Source organism: Pseudophryne corroboree, chromosome 7 (genome assembly GCF_028390025.1).
Source record: "Pseudophryne corroboree isolate aPseCor3 chromosome 7, aPseCor3.hap2, whole genome shotgun sequence".
Taxonomy (NCBI): domain Eukaryota; kingdom Metazoa; phylum Chordata; class Amphibia; order Anura; family Myobatrachidae; genus Pseudophryne; species Pseudophryne corroboree.
Genome location: NC_086450.1, coordinates 14475025 through 14493299, shown reverse-complemented (window position 1 = coordinate 14493299; position 18275 = coordinate 14475025). Strand labels below are relative to the sequence as shown.

Sequence of the window (18275 nt, the reverse complement as noted above, 5' to 3'; positions counted from 1 at the left end):
TTTGAACCATGCCAAAGTTTTAGCAAAGTGATCTAAGTTTTTGTAACTGTAATTTAGTTAAGTTTGGATACTGGAGATGTGCTGAAATTTTTTTGCCCTCCCAGCCTAGCTGGCAAACCGGAGACAGCCTTACAACCCTACCAGGTCATGTAGATAATTCTACCCGATACCTCTGTGACATTAAAATCACTTAAACAAAACTACTGTAAAGTAACAAATATAACTATTATTTAAACAATACACACAAATATATACAGTGGCTTGCAAAGTATTCAACCACACAAAAAGTCAATAAATATCAAGCATTACAAAAAGGCACACAGAATGTACCAAATGATTATTTTTATTGTAAACCAGTAGGCTTTTATAGTAATTTCAAACTCATAATTCTTTGTTTCATAGAAAATGAAAAATTATGTTTGCATAAGTATCCAACCCCATTTGCTGCTGAATCTCCAAGAACAACTGGCTTTCAATGAGGCTTTACATGTAAATCATTAACACAAGGTCAGCTTTTATAGATAGTTCAAATAGAATTCATGGTACTGTGATTATGAAGGAAAGCTAGGAAAATGAAGACCGAAGACCATTCTTAGAAACTCAAAGATAATGCTATACATATGCACAAGATAGAAAAAGGCTACACAGTAATATCAAAGTTCTTAGATTTCCCAGTGTACATTGTTAGATCAATTGTATAGAAATGATAGCTGCATAATACCACCCAAGTAATGCCTAAACAATGCTGACCTCAAAACTCAACATGAGAGCAAGAAAGAGATTGGAGAGGAAAGAAACCACTATCACTTTTAAGAAGCTACAGAGTTGAGTATCTAAGACTGGAGAGAAAGGACAGTAGGTGCACCAGTCAACCATATCAAGAGCTCTGCAAACAATTGGCCTGTATGGGAGGGTGGCTACAAAGAAGCCATTATTGAAGAGAAACTACATCAAAGCATATATGAAGATTCCCAGAAAAGATCAGCGACCCAGCTACAATGTAGGATAAGGCTTTGTGGTAAGATGAGACAAAAATTTAGCTATTTGGCCCCAATTCAAAACACTATTGTAGAAAAGTAATAGTCTGTCACTTGCAGGCATCAGCAAGATCCTGGTGAGTCTGTTAAATGTTTCAAAGTGGCCTTCATTTAAAAGGCAAAATTCTGTGATATAACAATAGTACCCACAGAACCCACGGTGGCTTGTGGGCGCTGGGGGTGTCTGCGAAGGCTACTGCCTGCACCTGGAGATAATTGTCTGCAGTACTGTTGCACTTGTCCCCATTGAAAATGTCCCTCCAAAAATGGCTGATGCCTCAGAGGAGACAGTTATTAAGGATGTGAAAGGAGCTGGCAACCATTTTGGGAGAGATATTTTTAATGGGGATGATATGACAGGAATGCAGACCTGTAGCAGCAGCCAGGGGAGTCCAGTAACAATGAGTAGAATCCCTGACAATAAGAAGGTACCATGGGAAGGGCACCTGAAACTTTTTGGATGGGGGAGCACCTAATTTATAGTTATGCCACTGGCAAAACTAATGAGTACTAGTTTGCGGGCCTAATCCAGATCGGATCGCAGCAGCAAATTTGTTAGCAAATTAGTAAAACCATGTGCACTGCAGGGGGGGGGGGGCAGACATAACATGTGCAGAGAGAGTTAGATTTGGGTAGGTTATTTTGTTTCTGTGCAGGGTAAATACTGGCTGCTTTATTTTTACACTGCAATTTAGATTTCAGTTTGAACACACCATACCCAAATCTAACTTTCTCTGGTCATGTTATATCTGCCCCACCTGCAGTGAACATGGTTTTGCCCATTTGCTAACAAATTTATTGCTGCAATCAGATCTGAATTAGGCCCTGCAGGTGTTTAATACTTACAGCATTGTTCTGTTTGACAAATAATTTATTATGAGTTTGAAAACTGATTTACTGGTTTGTAATAAAAAGTCTACATGGATTATACTGTTCAAGTGCCATTTATAATACAGACAAATCTGTTGATTTGTGACTAGTATACACAAAGAGACTGTATATGGAACATACAAGATCTTGTATTGGAAAAAAGCCGCGACTGCTACATTGTAGAACTTCATGTACAGATTCAGAAACTCAGGCACACAGATATCAAAAAAACATAAAGACACCCAATTGTAGAAGATTCTCACATGACCTGGAGTGCCAAGAATGGCTGTTTGGTTAACTGCAGCAAAGATGTCTGAGGACATATCTGTATATATCTACAGTATATAGACTATCTACAGTATACACTTACACATGTGTAAATAAAGTAATTGCATTTCTGTCCATACATCTTGGTCACTTAGGGGAATATTTACTAAAGTGCAGGTTTTCAGAGGTGGAGATGTTGCCCATAGCAATTAATCAGATTCTAGCTCTTATATTCTAGAAGGTGCTAGAAAAAAAGATAAGTAGAATCTGATAGGTTGTTGTGGGCAATTTCACCACTTCTGAAAACCTGTACTTTAGTAAATATACCCCATACTCCGCTTAAATTGTCCACATCTAGTAAATCTCTGAAAAGCCATGCCTTACAATTTATACACATGTATAATTTATACTGTATCTTAATATACTGATGCTTTATTCATTTGCTTATAATTTTTCTACTCACTAACAGTACATAAAACTATAAATATTGTAACAATCTTAACTTAGTTAAAATGTATTTGTTTTTCAAGAGAGACAGGTAAATTGTGACAAAAGATAATATTATATTGGAGTTGGATTAGGATGGGAGAGAGGAAGTGGAAAAGTCAGGGGAATGCAATACAGTTTATCAAATCTACTGTATATAAACATTCACTTTATAACATTAATACAAACCTTAATTACTTTTAAAATGTAGTTTTCCTAAATAAATGTATCTATAGAGACATACATTAGTTAAATACAATAAGCAGTCTATCCATGATTTCAAACACCAATATTTCAAATCTAAATTCAAATTATTTGTTAATCTTAATTTTTCTATTTTGTTTTTTTTATTGTTCACAATTTATTTTTAGACATATTTGATATTATTTAGTATACAAATACAAAATCATGTCTTATTACTACACTTACCCAAACTGGCATATAAAAACTAAAAAAAATTGCATTTTTTTTTAAATTTAAATGCTAATACCTCTAACTTCTTTTGAAAATGTATACTAAGATGACTTCCCTAAATAAAACAGCCTTATACATTTTAACTACTGTATTTTAGACATTTGCCATTTTATACAACATGGGGTGTATTTACTAAAAGTCGATTTTGGTCAATGTTGATTGATTTTTGGTCGATGTTGGGTCGATTTTTGATCAATTTTGAGTTTCAGAATCTAAATCACACATTTATTAACAGTTGATTTTTGACATCCTTTGAAAAAAATATGTCATAAATAATGTTAGTAAATGTGGTATATAGAAGTATATTTACTAAAACTTGATCAGGGTCGATTTTTGGTCGATGTTTGGTAGATGGTGGGTTGATGTTTGGTGGATATTGTATTACAGGGTGTAACTTCTACATTTACTAACAGATTATTTGTAAAAAAAAATGAAACAGTGTCAAAATGATCTATTGGTAATTGTGTGATTTAGACCCTTAAACACAAAATCAATAAAAATCAATCAAACATCAACCAAACATTGACCAAGCATTGCCCAAAATCGACTTTTAGTAAATATACCCCCATGTCTCTGCAAACTCAAGTAACCATTACTCATTTAATTTTTAACCACTACCAAAGAATGCATCAGTTACCAAACTAACACTTTTTAAAAATACTTTTACTTTAATTATTTACCAATAGTATCTAAAATATTGGGCAAATACCTACTTGTACTTTACTCAATTTCTTATTAGATCAACTTGATAAACATTTCAAAATTTGTTTAGTTTATATTCATATTTCCTATTATACCTTTTTGTAATCTTTTGTAGAATTTACTTTACACACAGACTTTCTCTAATCAGGTAGGATACTTACTTTAAAGTTAAAAATAACATAACAAAAGATTCCTCTCATCCTTGAAGTAACTAGGTCTTATCAAAAGCAATTTTTTTACTTAAGCCATTACTAACAATCCACTAAACATTGTTATCCTGTCACCTTACATTGCATTTACACATGCTGCTCCCTTCCTAAGCAAACATATCTTATACTAGAAGATATACAGTAACATACACAGTGCTATTTTTTTGGACTGGAATGGGCCGGAGCACCATTTCTAAAGGTCTTCTCTAAAATGACATCACCAGTAATGGCGTTCCGGAATGTCTGAGGCCCGGCACGGCACTTCCCTGCTGTCTCTGCTGCTGCCTCCACTTCCCCGGTGTGTGAGTCTCTGCAGCTGCCTGAGGGGAGGAAAGATCAGCCAGCGTCTCTCCTTACCCTTGCTGTATCCCACCTACGGTGGCCAATCAAATCTTGCACACCGGCAGCAGCGGCCCCATATTGGCTGCTAGCCCACAAACTTTGATTGGCTCACAAGCCGGCACCATGTTACAAATGGCAGCTGGAGACGGGTCTCATCGTGGGAAAGGAGAGATGCATGCTGCACCCTCCGCCCTTCAGGCTCAGACAGAAGATACAGAGGCAGCAGCGACAGCAGCATCAAGAGAAAGAGGGTGAGAACTATTACCAGGGACACTGTGTATCTGGCTGTACTGGGGGCAATGTATAACTGGCACTACTGGGGGCTATCTGTAACTAGCACTACTGGGGGCTATGTGTAACTGGCACTACTTTGGGCTATGTGTAACTGCCATTACTGATGGCTATGTGTAACTGGCATTACTGGTGGTTATGTGTTTCTGGCACTACTGCAGCAATGTGTAACAGGCACTACTGGGGGGCTATGTGTAATTGGCACTACTGGGGGCAATGTGTAACTGCCATTACTGATGGCTATGTGTAACTGGCATTACTGGGGGTGTTGTGTAACTGGAATTACTGGAGGCAATATGTAACTGGCATTACTGGGGGCTATGTGTTTCTGGCACTACTGGAGCAATGTGTAACTGCAATACTGGGGCATTATGTGTATATACGGCACTGCTGGGGGAATTATGTGTTTTAAAAAAGTTTATGCACCAATTGGTGCCCCACACCTTTCATTGCTCCACCCACATCACCAGCTACTTCTGCCCCACCCACATTTCCTGAACCGATTTCCCTACAAAAATAGTACTGAACATACATATATAATTTACATTGTCCGTGAGTATTATTACAATAATTTAACTCTTGTCTTTATATTACTTATGTAAAACTAATCTGTACTTTTTTAATATTACTGTTTACTTTATATATTTCATATGGAACAGGTTTCATAGGAAACTCCCCCCATGTATGATATGAGATGAGAGCAGGCAAAATTTTAATATCACTGTATTATATTTCATATTCCAACATCTTACACAATTACAAGTATTGACAGATAATGCACTTATTATTAGCTCAGTTATATTGTTAACAATGATTCATATTGTACCAGAGCTAGTGAGAATCATTTACTCACAATGGTATGTAATCAAGTTGCTAGTTAGGGACATATTATTTGAATAAAGTCCAACAAGTTCAAGATATAATGAAAAAAGATGGGGTTTGGGTAAATTATTGGGTACTCCTTTTTAAAGTCCCTGCTGCCTCTTACCTACACCTAGAATCTATCCCAGGAGAGCCAAAAAAAACTGTGAAAAAAAGAAGTATTATGGTCAGGTATGGAAGTTGGCTCTTAGATTATACGATTGATCTTCAAAGGGTATAGGGATAGTTATGTTAATTAATTGGTGAGTGTGAATTTATACAGATTGTAATTTGAATGAGAGTAGATTAATACTTATCTGGAAATGTTGGACATGAGGGTTTGTTCTTATCCATTACAGGTTGAGTCTCCCTTATCCAAAATGCCTGGGACCAGACGTATTTTGGATATCGGATTTTTCCGTATTTTGGAATAATTGCATACCATAATGAGATATCATGGCGATGGGACCCAAGTCTAAGCACAGAATGCATTTATGTTTCATATACACCTTATACACACAGCCTGTAGGTAATTTTAGCCAATATTTTTTATAAATTTGTGTATTAAACAAAGTGTGTGTACATTCACACAATTCATTTATGTTTCATATACACCTTAAGCACACAGCCTGAAGGTCATTTAATACAATATTTTTATTAACTTTGTGTATTAAACAAAGTTTGTGTACATTGAGCCATCAGAAAACAAAGTTTTCATTATCTCAGTCTCACTCAAAAAATTCCGTATTTCGGAATATTCCGTATTTCGGAATATTTGGATATGGGATACTCAACCTGTATTTGTTATTTTATGAAGATGTCCTCTCCAGATGTCATTTTTGTACATGCAAATCAAATTTCAGGAATAATGTTTGTATTAGATACTGGTATTCCTTTCTACAGAGTTTTCTTATAATCGATCTCCCTTTACACGATAGCACTAAGACCAGATCCCCCTTATTTTATTATCTATAGAGGTTTTTGAAGGGAATTTGATGTACTGTGAATGAGTATACCTTGCTTATATAATGTGTAGCAAAGTTGGGCTTATCGGATTTCATTTACAAAAATATAAAGCCAATTTTTCACAGTAATGAAACTGACTAATTCTAAGCTCCTGAATGCGCACCTCAATTTACATGGTATGAGGTGTTGGTAAGACTATCAAGGTATTTTTACATAAAATGTTGGTCATCAATACTTTTGGAGTTAAAAATTGTGTGATTGGGCAAGAATATGCTCTGGTGCATACATGACGTGCACTTAATTAGTGTGATACAGTATAATCTTATCAAGGTATCTTTTATGCGTGATGTGCTGCATACTGCTACTCACGGATAAGGCAAGATGCTTCAATCGTATCAAGGTTTCTTTTTCTTCTTATAGAGATGTAGTAGATCCCAGGATTACATTTGATAACAGGTTTTAATGTTACAGACAAACAAATAGCAATTTTTCTTTTAAAAACATTTAAAACATTGGCTGCAGGAGGCTATGCTGTGTGCAAGGCTGGGGCAGGCTATGTTGGTTGCTGAGCTTGGACCAACTAAGCTGGGAGCTAGGCTTGGACTGACTATGATGGGAGCCAGGCTGGGAGTAGTTAAGCTGGGTACAGGGCTACAACTTGCAAACAGGGTGCTATTCTAAGGACAGGCTAAACTGGATGCAAGGCTGGGATGGGCTATGCAGAATACTGTGCTTGAACCATTAATGCTGTGGGAATTAACCAGGCTGGAACTGGAGATATGTTTCATTGACTGGCACCAGCAGTATATTAATATTACTGGAAATGTTCGTGGTGCAAAGCAGATCAGAAGTACACTGGTATAGTATAGCTGAAGCTCCAGAGGTGAAAAGGACAATTAGGAGAGTATGTAATCAGTGAAATGCAGCTCACAGCACCTCAGAGCTTGAAATATAGGTAAAGCTGTCTTGAAAGAACAATCTAACCCAGAAGTGCAGAAATCTCAGAAACAGGGAGACTGCAGGCAAGCTGCAGGCTAGGAAACAGGTAGTCAGTAATGTGGCTTTTTGATCTGACAATGTACTTATGGACAAAGGGTTTATTTAGGCTGACTTGGGAGCAGATAGGCTGCAGTGATCATGTGGAATAATGCAGGAACTGAATAGGTGCATGATAAGAGTTAAGATGGCTACACCCATGCTGTGCTGAGCCTAGTCACAAGGTCAAACTGGAAACAAGGCATACTTGCCTACCTGACCCTCTCCATGAAGGAGCAAATGCTCTGTTCCTGGACTTTCCTGGTAATGTATGATTGCCATCACCTGTGGTGAGCTAGGTAATTGATAAGAAAGGTGTTTCACCACAGGTGATGGCAATCATACATTACCAGGAAAGTCCAGGAACAGAGCATTTTCTCCCTCATAGAGAGGGTCAGGTAGGCAAGTATGAAACAAGGCCATTCAGGGAATTGTATGCACAGGGTGTGACATGGCATGCACAGTGAGCCCCACACTGACGATCGGTATGCTACCCGCATACCATTACAATATTTCCTCCCATACAAATGTATTTATCAATGTTATTTGCGCTTTCAGAAATAAAATTCAATTTGTTTTCAATTACAATAGATTATCCACTGTTATTTATTTATTGTGATGTCATACATCATACTATGAGCCCTATTCAGGTTGGATTGCTAATAGCGATCCAACCAGAAATTTTTACAATCACCCCGCAGGTGCATGTGCAGGGCCAGTCCTGTGCATGTGCCTGCATTTACTGCGAGGGATGGCAATGGTTGTTTTCTAGTCGGAGTTGGAGCATTGCGGACAGAGCTTAAAAATGGGGGCGTCGGCAGTCAAACAGTGGACATGATGGGAGCGTGATCGGGGAGGCTGCATGACATCACATGCAGCCACTGCGATCACCAAAATGGCGGCAGCCCTCCTTTGGTCGCAGCCATGATGCACCGACAGGAGACTACCCTATTTTTAGTGATCACACTGAAATTGTTGTGCGACTGCAATTTCAGCATGGTCTCAGGGGGGCCTGCTGATAACATGCTGGGCGACCTTGCCCTGCAATGGGTGGCCCCCAGCATGCAATCAATAGGATTGCAAATTCTGCTACTTAGCAGAAGTTGCAGGCTCAACCGATTTAATCCATCATACCATATGTGTTTACTGCCTCTTTCTAATCTGTTATAGCAACATGTTATTTTTATTCTTTTGTTTAAATATAATGTGTTATTTAGTTGCATAAATAATATTCAGTGTAATCTACTAAAGATATTTGTGTAGCTGAATGTTTTTTTATTTATTTTTATTTTACAATCATTAACATAACTTACTGGTCAATTTCGGCTAGAAATCCATTGAGATAATTATTTGTCATTTTATGTTCAAGAATGCCTTGGAACAATCATACCGTGGTAACAGAATTTATTCTTCTTGGACTTTCCAGTGAACCCAAGACGCAAGTTATTCTTTTCTTTATCTTCTTGCTTGTCTTTATTATTATATTAATTGGGAACATTTCCATCATTATTCTAATCCTGTCTAATGTCACCCTTCACACACCTATGTATTTCTTCCTTGGCAACCTCTCGTTTCTGGATCTCTGCTATTCATCTACCATTGTGCCGAGGATGCTGAAAGATTTAATGTCAGAAAAGAAAACTATCTCTTATGCTGAGTGTGCAGCACAAATGTATATTGCTCTAGCCTTAGGGGAAAATGAGTGTATTCTGCTTGTTATTATGGCTTATGATCGCTATGTAGCTATATGTTATCCACTACAATATACTATTATCATGAGTAAAACTGTTTGTGTCAGACTATCCATCTGTACATGGTTATGTGGGTTTCTTCACTCTATTCCCCACGTGTCACTTACACTAAGTGTAGATCTTTGTGGCAACAATAAAATAAATCATTTTATGTGTGAAATGCCAGAAATTTTATCACTGGGCTGTGAAAATATTCTGTTTATGGAATTAATTATTTATGTTCTTGGTGTGATTGTTCTCATGGCACCAGTCACATTTATTGTAACATCTTATGTTCAAATCATTTTAAGTATCTTAAAAATAGCATCTTCAGCCGGGCAGCGGAAAGCGTTCTCCACCTGTGGATCTCACCTGATAGTTGTGACAATATTTTATGGCTCAGCTATGGCTGCCTACATGAAACCTAGGTCGATCTCTCTACCAGAAACAGACAAATTAATTGCTATTTGTTATTTTATTATTACTCCCATGCTTAACCCGATGATTTACACACTTAGGAATAATGATATTAAAAAAGCTTTTCTTAAATTCAGAATTGGAAACATTTTATTTTAATAGAAATGTAGACAGTTGATTGACAAAATATTATTAACAGACAGGGCTTTCTTTCCATTGGGTTAAGCATGCAGTTACCCAAAGGCTCTAGGATAGCTGAGGTACCCCTCTTTCCTGGGGTACAAGCCGTTTTAAAATCATACCTGAGTAACCGGAGATATCTGACTTCAAAGCAGCAGTGCCCGTCCGAGCCTGGAAATTGCTCTTCCCGGCCAGACTGCTCGGGTTCTGTTTCTTCGTATCTTCCAACATCTGTGTCTCTTCCCTGTTGGAGGACACTGGCAGTCTCTATCATGCCCAGAACCAAAGATATCAGCCTTCCAGCAGCTTTAGCTCCACATGCCTGTTTTTATATTTTCATTGGGGGATTGCTACATCTTCTGAACCCCTAAGACTGCAGTACCCCTAGGTGGGTCTCTCTAGTATGTTATCCCATTGAAATCAAAGAAATCCACCAACAGAAACCAGAGATATCTGTGGTCAAGCAAGCTGCCCACCCACCATAAAATTATGATTATTAAGCCCCCTCCCTATCCACCCCTTCCCCACATATTAAACACCCATACCACCCAATAAGTCATGTACTGGGGCCCCTTCATCCAGCCTAATTCCCCCTTCTACAGTTTAGTGTTCTCCCTCCCACCCTATGTCACTAAACCCTCCATCCGTGCTGTTAATGAGTACTTAGCTGAAATTATTGCTCCTTGTCCTGCAGGCTGACTGGAAGATAGAACACCCCTTACTGCTTGCTGCCACTAATTGCTTGCCTAATCCCCACCTCTGGAGGATGGGAAGGGTCCCCAGTGCTTTGCTTTTCCAGGGTCCTACACTGCTGTTAAGATGGCCCTTTTAACAGATGGTGTTGAGTGAGAATACTGGAATTAGTTTTGTAAACCATTTGGTCATCCCTTGTATAATTCATCTTATATTTGATATACAGGAGCATATAAGCATCAGAGAGCACAAGGCTACCTTTTAAATAAGTGCTCATGTCTTTATAGTAACTTAAAACAAGTATTTTTGGATGAGAGTAAGTAATGTACGCGTAAATTTTCTGGTGGTTCCCAGGAATTTTCCTCTACACCATAATCTTTACTCTTGACTAGGGAGAACAGAAGTTTTCCTTTAAATTGACAATCTAGAATCCGTTTAACTATATAATGCATCTGATCCTTAATTTTCACTGGAGGATTAGCCATTGGGGTGGAAAAAATGCCATAATAACTTTTGAAATATTGACCAGATGATTGACTTTCCTTGTATGTGGCAACTCAAATTTAACAGTTACTGAAGATGGGGAATCTATTATTGGAGAGGGACCAACAGATCTGTCTGTGAGCTTGAGAGAAGGCTTTATCAGTTTTAAGTTCTAAGTACAGTATTCAACCAAACAGTACTGACTGAAGAAATTAAGATGTCATCTACGAAGATGTGCCTCCATCTATACTGACAAATAATATACAGTAAGAGCACCAGTAGGTCGAGGAGAATCACAAATGAAACCATGGGCAAGACTATCAACCATATAATCTTTTGACATCTTTAACTCAGGCTTTCCTACAGTAATGATGACATTTGAAATAGCATGATCTGTGCCACAGGGCAATCATACATTCAGTGAGGTGACAATGTTTCTTCTCTTGTCTTATCAAACACATCAATATATAGTCTCTCTTTCTCGATGGAAGATTTATGTATAATATTAAAGTTTCAGAACTGGTAACTCACATCGGGTTGAACATTGGTTGCAGTAGGAAAATAAATATTCAGGTTTTCCAATAAATTAGATGTATATGTTTTTGAGCCAAGCAATCCAAAAACTGCATGAATTTTTTTTGTATGTACAGTACACAATCTAACACAAAAATACTGTATATGTAAATGTTTTTTTTTATTAACTGTGCCTGATGTGGTGAGAAAATGCTAGCCTTCATAGTCATCCCAAATCAAAGAGAGCTAAAATAATGTAGAAAATGTAATTAGATTGTCAGAAGTTTAGCAAGCTATCAATAAGATACAGTACAGTAATCATGTAATAGTTCTGGTGGAACCAATAATAAGAGGGAAATTCTGTTTTGCTCCATCTGCTCCCACTTCATGGAACTGAGGTCTTGGTGTTTCCCAACTGTTCCCTCTCATTCTTAGAGTACACACATTCATCCCAGACAACAAAAGTTGTAGAATGTTGATAACACAGGAGGAAATGAAGTATTAACACACAACACCCAGATAAGGATTAATTTATAGCTATACACTGATCCATACACTCTTCTTAACCTGTGAATGCATCCATTTGAGCTAACTCACTTATAATTACAGATGAGTGTTTCGGATTTTGTGAAACCCGAGGCCTTGCCCCCAAAGAAAATTCCAGTAACCGAGTATATCCGAGCTATGGCTCCAGATTTCCCATCAGATTCGGATTCTGAATCAAGGCAAAATGCTATCATCCTTGTCATTAGTTTTGGTTTCTATATAGGAATCCCACGGTGGTGACTGTGTGCCATGCTGTTCTGTACACTGTTGTGTACATCTACAAGTGGTGCTGTGTCCATAAAGAGGCTGTGCTGTGTCCAATTCCCTTAGTATAATATTGTCACACAATGGTGCTGCATGGTCTCCATGGCTATACCCTATTGCATTCATATATAAGCACTGCAGTGTCACTCTGCTGTGTTAGTTGCAAAAAAAGTAATAAAAAAGTTCATAAAAAGTTTTTTTAAATAAATTAAATTTGATTTTTTTTTTAAAGTTTGAACAACCTGTGTGTATTTTACCCCAGTGCAACTTTGTTCACGCATAGAGTAAAGCCCTCTGAATCTCCAGAGGGTGAGCTGAGCTGCAAATGTAAAAATATTTTTTAAAAAGTGTTGTTCTATTGTTTATACTGTTCTGTGCATTGTTCCCCAGTGTGACTTTGTTCACCTATATAGAAGAGCCATTTGAATCCCCGCAGAGTGAGCTGAGCTTTCAATAAAAAAATGAAATAATATATATTGTTCTATTGTTTGTACTGTTCTGTGCACTGTACCCCAGTGTGAGTCTGTTTATATATATATATATATATATATATATATATATAGAAATGCTCATTGAATCACATCAGTGTGAGCTGAGCTACAAAAGTAAAAAATGTACAAATTAGATAGTTTGTACTGTTCTGTGCACTGTACCCCAGTGTGACTTTGTTCACATATATAGAAAAGCACTTTGGATCCCGTCAGTGTGAGCTAAGCTGCAAATTAAAAAATGGATAATGATCAGTTTAGAGAAAAGCAGAAGCTGCAAGAAAATACTAGCACTGCAGCTGCTGCCACCAGTCATGACAGAAACTTCTGCTAAAAAATATCAACAAGCAGTCCAGCTTCAGCTAGCTCTCTCCTCTCACCTAGATCCTAACACTTGCAATCTCCACTGCCAGCATTTTAATCCATAATATTCTCACTAATGATCAGAGGAAGTCCTGCATCCAATTTGGTAAGGCTAGGTGACTCCTTCCCTATCCAGGATTCCTCAAAAAAATATTTCAGTGTTAGGCCTGCTGCTACTGCTGGGGATGGATCTTCATCCCAGAAGGGAAAAAAACCTAGCATTTAAAAAAAAACAATTGACTGTTAAACAATCCTTGGCAAGGGGAAGCAAGTATGACAGCTATCACACAGTCGCAAAAAGTGGATCACTGACACCATGACAGCTTTGCTAGTATTATATCTGTGGCCAATATCTGCAAACAATGCAGTGGGTTTTAGGCAGTTAATTACGTGTTTCGGATTTTGTGAAACCCGAGGCCTTGCCCCCAAAGAAAATTCCAGTAACCGAGTATATCCGAGCTATGGCTCCAGATTTCCCATCAGATTCGGATTCTGAATCAAGGCAAAATGCTATCATCATTGTCATTAGTTTTGGTTTCTATATAGGAATCCCACGGTGGTGACTGTGTGCCATGCTGTTCTGTACACTGTTGTGTACATCTACAAGTGGTGCTGTGTCCATAAAGAGGCTGTGCTGTGTCCAATTCCCTTAGTATAATATTGTCACACAATGGTGCTGCATGGTCTCCATGGCTATACCCTATTGCATTCATATATAAGCACTGCAGTGTCACTCTGCTGTGTTAGTTGCAAAAAAAGTAATAAAAAAGTTCATAAAAAGTTTTTTTAAATAAATTAAATTTGATTTTTTTTTTTAAGTTTGAACAACCTGTGTGTATTTTACCCCAGTGCAACTTTGTTCACGCATAGAGTAAAGCCCTCTGAATCTCCAGAGGGTGAGCTGAGCTGCAAATGTAAAAATATTTTTTAAAAAGTGTTGTTCTATTGTTTATACTGTTCTGTGCATTGTTCCCCAGTGTGACTTTGTTCATCTATATAGAAGAGCCATTTGAATCCCCGCAGAGTGAGCTGAGCTTTCAATAAAAAAATGAAATAATATATATTGTTCTATTGTTTGTACTGTTCTGTGCACTGTACCCCAGTGTGAGTCTGTTTATATATATATATATATATATATATATATATAGAAATGCTCATTGAATCACATCAGTGTGAGCTGAGCTACAAAAGTAAAAAATGTACAAATTAGATAGTTTGTACTGTTCTGTGCCTTGTACCCCAGTGTGACTTTGTTCACATATATAGAAAAGCACTTTGGATCCCGTCAGTGTGAGCTAAGCTGCAAATTAAAAAATGGATAATGATCAGTTTAGAGAAAAGCAGAAGCTGCAAGAAAATACTAGCACTGCAGCTGCTGCCACCAGTCATGACAGAAACTTCTGCTAAAAAATATCAACAAGCAGTCCAGCTTCAGCTAGCTCTCTCCTCTCACCTAGATCCTAACACTTGCAATCTCCACTGCCAGCATTTTAATCCATAATATTCTCACTAATGATCAGAGGAAGTCCTGCATCCAATTTGGTAAGGCTAGGTGACTCCTTCCCTATCCAGGATTCCTCAAAAAAATATTTCAGTGTTAGGCCTGCTGCTACTGCTGGGGATGGATCTTCATCCCAGAAGGGAAAAAAACCTAGCATTTAAAAAAAAACAATTGACTGTTAAACAATCCTTGGCAAGGGGAAGCAAGTATGACAGCTATCACACAGTCGCAAAAAGTGGATCACTGACACCATGACAGCTTTGCTAGTATTATATCTGTGGCCAATATCTGCAAACAATGCAGTGGGTTTTAGGCAGTTAATTAAGGTCCTGTGTCCCCGTTACCAAATTCCATCTCTATTCCATTTTACTAGACAAGCAAAACCTCACCTGTACTAGGATGTTAAAAGAACATCTACTTATTGGCCTACCAAATGTTATTGTACCCTATGTCCTCTTAAACACATGTATATGGACAAGATGTAGTGGGAAAACGAAAGATTACACGACTGACAGCCCACTGAGTGGGTGAATTACCTTCAGCAGCAGCAGTAATTAAAAAACAATGCTAGCTCATTGAAAGGCAGGTTACTGTGTATCACCAGCATCACTACCCGCTAACAGCCGCTGAGAAAAATGAAGGGATGTCATAGCAAAATGGCTTACCCCACTTGGACTTTCAGCAGGATTTGTGATTTCTGATTATGTCACAAATATTGTAAAAAGCATTACAACTGGGTGAATTCCAGTATGTCCCATGTTTTGCTCACACAATCAACTTGGAGATAAAATTTTGGGACAGTTTTGGCATTCAGCAACAGCATTAAAGAGATTTCAGCACCTGCAAGAATAGTTCAATCTGCTCTGCCACCAACTGAAGCAAGAGGTGATAACAAGGTAGATTTCACTTGAATGGAGAGTATCTCCGTCCGCGCGCCTGGACAGAGACGCTCTGAATGGGAGCATCTCTGTGCACTCCCGTTATGACTAGGTGGATGAACTGCTTAGTCACACCGGGAGTGCACATTTGTGATGGAGCTGCCTCAGATGAGCACAGCTCCATCTGTAAATGTGCTGTAAACTGCCGTGTGTTTGTGCCACTGCTCTGTGGCTTAGTAACCAGCCAGCTTGCTGCAGCCTTTTGCCTAAAGTGGATGAAAACAACATTGTGAACTGTGAGATGGTCAAAATTTACTGGAAAAGACTGGAAATGAATATTATCATGCTTAAAATACAGTAGAAAAAAAGGCCCAAATTCTGTGATTTTAGCTTTTTTTTTATACATTTTTGAAAAAATACAGATCCAAAACAAAAAACAGTGAGGCAGTTTGGCAAAACTAAAACCCGACAGTGAATTAGAAGCAAAAGCAGAAAAAAATTGGCAATGCACATCTCTACTTATGTCATTATCCAACACTTTTCCATACTGATGATGTCTTTGCTGGCATAGTCCAATCATTATCCCCCATGCACTGCCTGCATTCAGTAGTGTTTTCTGTTGAATCCTTTTAGCTAGATTTACAAGCTCAGGTTTTTTTTTGTTTTGTTTTTTTGGAGGGGGGTCAAATGCCTTAGTAAAAGCATGTGAAAATAATGGCAGTGAATTCAGTGTTTGGACTTGTCAATCCAAAAAAATAAAGTGTGGACCCACTAATACTTGCCCTTTTAATAAAGTTAATATTAACCCCACTATTTATGCATCATTGTAGAATGTTTGGGGGCTCATTTGTATATGAATTGTCTGTATTGAGACCTATAAACATTATATTTCTCTGGTACTGTAATTGGTAATTATGGGTTCAGATGAATTGGCTTCCTGATTCTGTGCAACAGCTGCTCAAGAAGCCTAAAGTTATCTTACCTAGCTTGGATAACTGCAGGCTGTTTGGTAAGGCTTGACCTGCTTCAAAAAAGGACTTCTTCTATTACCTTACCCTCAGAATCTGTGAGGTCTGTTGCCTTACTTAGAGCCTATGTCCAATATTTTTCAAGGTAGGTGATTTTTTTACACTTGTATAAGTCAAAGAAAAGACATATACTGAACCCCAGTTGCAGAGACATCGCAGAAAAGAATAGCACTCATCAAAGTACATAGATGAGTTGATCAACTGTAGGTATACTGTAGCTCACACTGGTTGCCAATGTTTGAAACACATCAGCGAAGAGGGGAAAAGACTGTTAAACCAACCAGTCTGGTGGAACCTAACACAGTATTTTCATGTACCAGGTCATATCTTCATCAATAATAAGTGAACCCTGGTGTACGGTATTAACAGGAGACTAACTACAAACCTTATATGCGTCTAATAGCTGTATGGAATTATTGTATTATAGCTGTATTACCAATGGGCTTTAGTTCCTGAATTTACGTTTAAATTGAAAGGGTTTGAATCCCAAATTTGTAATGTTTGAAGGTGGAAATGGCAAGATTGTAGGGAGTGAACACAAGGGAGGAATTGAGCATCATGCCCAAGCAATAGCCTTGAATGACTGAAGAAAGAGTGTTGCTGTCAATAGATAGAGAGAGATGGGGAGAATAGAAGTCCTGGATAGTGTGAATATAATAAGTGTGGTTTTAATTCTTCTGAGGCAGGAATGCTAACCACTATTATAAATGTAATTCTCATTTAGTATTTGGGTGATAACCTCTTGTAAACTGTAGATTATATTCACCAATGGTTCCTTTTCTTCTGAATACTTCTTAGCAGCCATCACAGCTGGTGACATTTCATACTTCTGTAGATGGTGTAAACAGGTAGTTTTTAAAAACACACTGGGGGTAATTAAGAGTTGATCACAGCAGCAAGTTTATTAGCAGTTGGGCAAAACCATGGCCCTCATTCCGAGTTGATCGCTCGCAAGGCGAATTTAGCAGAGTTGCTCACGCTAAGCCTACGCCTACTGGGAGTGTATCTTAGCTTCTTAAAATTGCGACCGATGTATTCGCAATATTGCGATTACAAACTACTTAGCAGTTTCAGAGTAGCTTCAGACTTACTCGGTATCTGCGATCAGTTCAGTGCTTGTCGTTCCTGGTTTGACGTCATAAACACACCCAGCGTTCGCCCAGACACTCCCCCGTTTCTCCGGCCACTCCTGCGTTTTTTCCGGAAACGGTAGCGTTTTTATCCACACGCCCCTAAAACGCCGTGTTTCCGCCCAGTAACACCCATTTCCTGTCAATCACACTACGATCGCCGGAGCGAAGAAAAAGCCGTGAGTAAAAATACTATCTTCATGGTAAAATTACTTGGCGCAGTCGCAGTGCGATTATTGCGCATGCGTACTAAGCGGAATTTCACTGCGATGCGATGAAAATTACCGAGCGAACGACTCGGAATGAGGGCCAATGTGCACTGCAGGGGTGGGGCAGATATAACATTTGCTGAGAGAGTTAGATTTGGGTGGGTTATATTGTTTCTGTGCAGGGTAAATACTGGTTGCTATATTTTTACACTGCAATTTAGATTCCAGTTTGAACACACCCCACCCAAATCTAACTCTCTCTGCAAATGTTATATCTGCCCCCCCCCCCCCCCTGCAGTGCACATGGTTTTG

General features: G+C 38.3%; 1 protein-coding gene across 1 annotated transcript; it reads left to right on the top strand.

Moving 5' to 3' along the window:
- Positions 1–8910: 8910 nt before the first annotated feature.
- LOC134943518 (olfactory receptor 5V1-like) lies at positions 8911–9846 on the top strand. Its single transcript, XM_063932318.1, has one exon. It carries the CDS (start codon positions 8911–8913, stop codon positions 9844–9846), a length of 936 nt encoding a protein of 311 aa, XP_063788388.1.
- The last annotated feature ends 8429 nt before the right edge of the window (positions 9847–18275 follow it).

What these genes read in the sequence shown, in the direction of transcription:
- LOC134943518 (XM_063932318.1), top strand. Translation starts at nt 8,911, where the DNA reads ATGCCTTGGAACAATCATACCGTGGTAACAGAATTTATTCTTCTTGGA.